Genomic DNA, 6,000 nt, shown 5'->3' on the forward strand with positions numbered 1-6,000 from the left:
GTATTATATAAATGAAATATAATCACTCTTGTAAATAGCATCTGTAAATAATATCAATGACCTTTAACTGCAACCATTAAGGTTATACCTAACTACCTGATAACATACAGGTGAAATGAATCATCCAAAAGGGCTGACCTGTGATGGTTCGGTTCCACATCTTGCGGGTTATGGTGAAGCCGTCGTATGGGTCCCCGCGTTCCGCCAGGGTTTCATTCAGAGCCTGAGCATACAGCCATACAGAGTCATGGGCTATGGCTGCCAGCACCGACACCTGCCATTGGACAAACAGTCAGAAATAGAGAGTTACATATCCTGTATATACACTCTTAGAAAAAAAGGGTTCCAAAGATTCTTCGGCTGTCCCAATAGGAGAAACCCATGTTGGTTCCAGGTAGAAACCTTTCAGGTTCCAGGTAGACCGCTCTGTAGAAAGGGTTCTACATGGAACCCAAAATCATTCTAACTGGAACCAAAAAAAGGTTATTCAAAGGGAAAGGTTCTAGGTTATTCAAACTCTTTTAAGTTCTAGATTGCCCCTTTTTTTCTAAGAGTGTACAGTATATATACAGTTAAACATAGTAGCTAAGTACCAGACCCGGGTTCAAAATAATATTTGGAAATCGGTCAAATCTTTTAGCTGCGCTCAATTTGCCTGGCGCAATGGAACAGTCCCAAAAGCACAAAGCCCACCCCATCTGGCACTCCAGACAGGGTCAAGCGACAGGTGTGTGTGTGTGTTTCATAGAACACCTTTTCGTTGGGTGCGTAGGCATAGCCAAAGTCCTCTCTGGATCTGCGGATGACGTCATTGGAGAAGTTCCAGTACCTCTGGTCGTTGGGTTTGTACAGAGAGAGTAGAAACAGAGCCTGGTAGGCCTGCTTAGCCACGGAGTCATCCACATCTCCTGCAGCACATCAACACCATTCATTGATTCGTCCTGAGGTTATAAAATCCCAGTAGCATTCCCAAAAGTCCCCAAATAGTATTGTATTGTATCGTAGGGTGCCAATTGGGACACGCCCTACCTCTTTTCCAGTCAAAGTTGCCAAACATCTCCTCCAGCCTGTAGGGCTCGAAGCAGAAGAAGACGTAGTCCCCTGTGGTGAGGCCTCTCCTGTGGGCCTCGACCAGGAAGTCCCTGACCACCTCCCCACGCGCTGAGATCACTATGACTACAGGGCAAGACACAAACATAGGCTACATTAAAATAACCCTATTAGCATACCAGTTAGCACGCATGGCCAATTACTTCGATGTAAATAGTATGCTGGTGTGGACATTGGAACACAGAAAACTTACTGCGAGACACCTCGGCAACCTCCTGTAGCATACGTGCTTGTGTGAGGGCTGTGTGAGTGTTGTCTTGCCCGAGAGGTGTTTGAAATGCCAGGTATTTAGCCACCGTGATGTTACTGACTTCAGCTTGGTACCTTATAGAAATAGAAGTGGAACCTCATTTCATCGGGTTCCTCCCTATGTAGAAGTACATCCCATTCCAGTGTCTATTTGAAGAGTATTTATTGTATTGTATCGTGCTGCGTCGTATCGTACCTGATTCCCTCAGCAGGGATGATCCAGGCAGGTCTGTGGTCGTAGATAATGCTTATACGTCTCCAGCCAAACTTCTCACAGATCTTCACAAAGAACGAGCCCATCTTGGTGAAGGGGCCAAACACTCTGGTAAGAGTGGGGTAAGCCTGTCACCGCCACAGAACATGGCATGTGATAATGTTGCAACTGTGTACTCCAGATTCTGAGGGATGTAAGTTAGCTACAGATAGTTACTGGCATATGAGTTATATTAAAGTGATATTGGACCTTTTTGATGAGAAACTGCTGGTCTGCGCAGGTGGGACTGACCACGGGAATGTTCCAGAAAGCTGCCAGCTTGGCGGTGATCGCACACACCTAAAGAGGGTGTTCTATCATCATTGGATTGTAAATGCAGATAATCAAATCAAATCAAATCAAATTTGATTTGAAACGCAGATAATGAAGTTAGCGCAATGTGATGTGTGATTTGTTTATTCGCGCCGGTGAAGGTGGGGGGGCCTTACGTCGGAGCAGGCGGGGCCGATGAAAGCGCTGTAGTTCCGTCTGTGCAGTAGCTCCACTACCTTCCCCGGGCCGTTCACGTCGCTGCACTCATCATCCACGTATTCATGCTCCAGCCAATGACCTGAGGACATACAACACAGTAGCTTACAGTGGCTATCGAATGAGAACGACTTCTGATGTCCTCGTGGCCAGTGTTTCTCAGTGTGCTTCAGCCCCTCACAGCGGTTGCATGCAATACAATACAACTTCCTTGTCCATTTGTTATAGCAAACAACGGATCTGCGTTATGTATATTATGTATCACATATGTACCATACAATGTCTCTGAGTACTGACCTGCCAACAGATCGGGACTCCGGTTCACGGCGTCGATGGCGATGAGGGCGCCCGCCCCGATCCTGCCAACACTGAAGGGCATGGAGGTGTTGGGCAAGGACAGCAGCAGGGTGAACGTTGACCCTGCCACCCAGGGCACCGAGGACAGGAAGACAGGTAGCACTAGAGCCCTAAGCAGGAACGCCATCACTCTGGGAGATAAAGGAATGGAAGTATGGACCCTAGTTAATAACTCACTGTGGAGGAGGCTCCATAAAAGGACAAAGCCTTCAGTGAAGCCTATATGGTTTGTGTCTGGATGTGCTCTGATAATGCGTTAGCTAAGGCATATGATAGGCTCATTATACAGTAATATGTTTCCCAAACTCACTTTGTTTTACTCAGAATCCAAAATGTGTAAGATTTGGAAAAACGTTAAAAGAAATGCTGTTGAATGTAGACTGTTTGTGTGTAGCGATGTAAATGGCCCGGGGTTGAATGTGCAACATTCAACATTGTTTAGAAAAATCTCGACATCTTACACAAAATAAAGTAATATAGGCCTATTCACACACACAAAAATGCAAACATAGACAGTACAAACGTGGTTTGTAACGGTTCAATATACATTTCAATATGAAATTCACTTACCAGGCATTCAGTCAAATATTATAAAGACGTGGCATATTTCGAAATTATGTTCTCCGAGGTCCCACTACAGCAAATGACAATTTAGCACCACCTGTTGTCCATCAGTTAGCCTAGGTAGTATATCAAAGCCTCCGTTGTGATGAGCATGCCAACCGTGAAACGTATTCAAATAGATATCCCTCGCAACTGCATCAACTACTGGACAGAGAATACAAGCATGCTCCCTAATTGCCTATGATACATCTTGTGGTTCTCAAATTAATCTTACAACATGTTCGCTAAACCCTGGGAAGATACAACCCACCACGAATTTGTTTAACTTAACGACTGCACAAGTAAACAGTTGACATGGACAATTATGGAAGCACTTGAGTGCTGGCCTGTTTAATATTGGTAGTAATACTTCCTGTTGTCATGGAACGAATACATGGGAATTCAGTAGATATCCATTGTCAATGATAATTAGGATTGGGGAGTAATTAGTTACATGTAATCTGATTACAAAAACGACATGATTATTGGTTTGAAAAAAAAAATACATTTGACACTTATCTGTTTTCTCAATGACATTCAATTCAGAATTGAAAAAAAGGTGCAAGTTGAAGTTTGTTCCACCTGAGTGAGTCTGACTATAAATCAGAGACCACTATGATGACACACCAAATGTGTTTAATAGATCATCTTTCTTTTCTTCTAATTCCTTTTAAAGTGGAAAGCAATCCAAAAGTAACAGAATGTAATCGAATTATGTAACAGAATTTCTGGTAATCCAAAGGTTACGTAATTGATTACAATTTTGGCCAGGTAACTAGTAACTGTAATGGATTACATTTAGAAAGTTACCTACCCAACCCTGAGATTGTTAAATGTTTAATAAATTATGTTGTTCAGGTTCACTTCCTCCTTGGGGCTACTGTGTAGCAGTCCCAACTGGGATTTTAAATTGAATGTAATAGATTTCTCCAAGTGCAGTTCCAAACAATTCCCTTTTTAGGAATGGTTGTTTTCATTTGTCTTATTTTACAGGGGATTGGGGAAGTAAAATAGCCAAAATGTTTATATAAAACAACAACGTAATTTTTTAATTGGATTAAAACTGACAAAAGTCCCCTTATCTATGAACTATGAGAAAACAGGATCGTGGGAAATGGCTTGAAGCTCCAACCAGGCTGAAAGCCAAAGGAGGCCAATCACTACTGCAAATAGACTCAACACCACCAGTCTATATGACAAATAAAGACAAATGATATCTGCTCAGCCCGAAGATGGATGGTTTAAGAAAAGAGTAGCTTCCTCTTAGGAAAAACAGTTATGTTTATATTGAGGACAGGACCCAAGTCAGTGTCGTAGCAATTATTCAGAAGTCAATGTTAAAACACAGGATAGCACTTTCTGACTTTGTGCATGTAATTCATGGTGGCGATGTTCCAGTGAGAAACGGGGGATTAATAAACGTCAAAATATTGAACTGTCACATTGAGCAGGTTTAAAGTATAAGGGTCAGAGTCCCTGTCCCGGATTAAACCTACTCCTGGACCAAAAAGCACTGAGCACACAATCTGGGTCAGTTTAACCCCTGCGGGGTTCTACTTTAATCTTCTCCATAAGAATAATGATCACACAATAAGGCCCTCTGGGAAGTTTCCCCTTCTATCCCACACACACACACACTTGAGGTTTTTCCCATCCAACCACAGTAGGTTCGGTTCGACTCTTAACAGTCCATCCCCTTTCAGTCTCACCTTTGACCTCCGACTCATTAATGACCATCTCAACCCCTAACCCCTGGCACTAGTTGGTCATTAGTCAAGATTTCGGTCAGCCATTTACTCTCCGTTACTGTTGATATTGCATTTGTGCCTGCGACTGCGTGAGTGAGGGCAGGGCGAAAGCGAGAGAGAAAGCGTGAGCGAGAGTCATGTGTCAGCAGGCCTGCCATAGAGAGGTATTGATGAGGTTCTAGGTGACCTTCCATTACTATCAGGTCATGGACTGTTGCTTTGCTGCAGTGATTTATTGTCAACAAGACGATGACACGCATTAGTGCTGGTTGCTGCTGAGCTAAATGGTGGAGATGGACTGATTTTTTTTTTTTACCAATGTCATAGCATAGCATGACATAACATGTCCTAACTTGTTCGGTTCATATTCGGCATTCCATGGGGAACCTGGTTCCGGGATTGTATTCGTTTTGACATGGAAAATGTGAATTCAAGGATTTTACATTTGGGGGTTCCCTTTCCCATTTCTACCATTGGTCATAGTCTAGGCTGGTGATTAACTGTTACATGGAGTATATCAAGTAACTAGAGACAACAGATGGAAAAACTGCTGGGACCACTATACACTTGAGTTCCATATACAGTACATCCTATTATCCTGTAGATGGCAGTCATATCCCTTGTAAACTCTAGACAAATATAATCAAACACTGGGCCTGTATTCATAAAGTGTCTCACAGAAAGAGTGCTGATCTAGGATCAGGTCGGTCTGTCTGTGTAATATTGTTTGTAATCTTAAAGGCAAAACTGATCCTAAATCAGCAGCCCTATCCTCGTCACCAAGCTTAGGACTCTGGGTCTGAACATCTCCCTGTCACGCCCTGACCTTAGTTATCCTTGTTTTCTTTATTATTTTGGTTAGGTCAGGGTGTGACTAGGGTTGGTATGTTAGTTTTTGGCTTGTCTAGGGGTTTTTGAATATCTAGTGGTTTTTGTAAGTCTAGGTATTTGTATGTTTATGGTGGCCTGAATTGGTTCCCAATCAGAGGCAGCTGTTTATCGTTGTCTCTGATTGGGGACCATATTTAGGTAGCCATTTTGTCTAGGCTATTTGTGGGTTCTTATTCTATGTTTAGTTGCCTGTCTGCACTACTCCTATTTTGTGTCACGGTTCGTTTTGTTGTTTTTGTTAGTTTGTTCAGCGTTCTTTCTTTATTAAAGAAGAATGTACGCTTAGCACGCTGCGCCTTG

The 6,000-nt window shown here is 42.8% G+C and overlaps 1 protein-coding gene across 1 annotated transcript in view; it reads right to left on the reverse strand.

Annotated features, from left to right (window-relative positions):
• Positions 1–3,336, reverse strand: part of si:dkey-37g12.1 (atrial natriuretic peptide receptor 1) — a 29,391-nt gene extending 26,055 nt beyond the window's left edge. Inside the window, exons 1-9 of the mRNA XM_042311774.1 lie at positions 3,029–3,336; positions 2,399–2,589; positions 2,062–2,183; positions 1,823–1,912; positions 1,556–1,701; positions 1,304–1,434; positions 1,030–1,176; positions 754–908; positions 139–274 (exon numbers count right to left, since the gene is read on the reverse strand). Of these exons, the coding sequence (XP_042167708.1) occupies positions 139–274; positions 754–908; positions 1,030–1,176; positions 1,304–1,434; positions 1,556–1,701; positions 1,823–1,912; positions 2,062–2,183; positions 2,399–2,585 (1,114 nt within the window). The 5' untranslated portion in view covers positions 2,586–2,589; positions 3,029–3,336. The remainder of the gene's footprint in view (positions 1–138; positions 275–753; positions 909–1,029; positions 1,177–1,303; positions 1,435–1,555; positions 1,702–1,822; positions 1,913–2,061; positions 2,184–2,398; positions 2,590–3,028) is intronic.
• Between the last annotated feature and the right edge of the window lie 2,664 nt (positions 3,337–6,000).

This window comes from Oncorhynchus tshawytscha, linkage group LG34, assembly GCF_018296145.1.
Source record: "Oncorhynchus tshawytscha isolate Ot180627B linkage group LG34, Otsh_v2.0, whole genome shotgun sequence".
NCBI classification, from domain to species: Eukaryota; Metazoa; Chordata; class Actinopteri; order Salmoniformes; family Salmonidae; genus Oncorhynchus; species Oncorhynchus tshawytscha.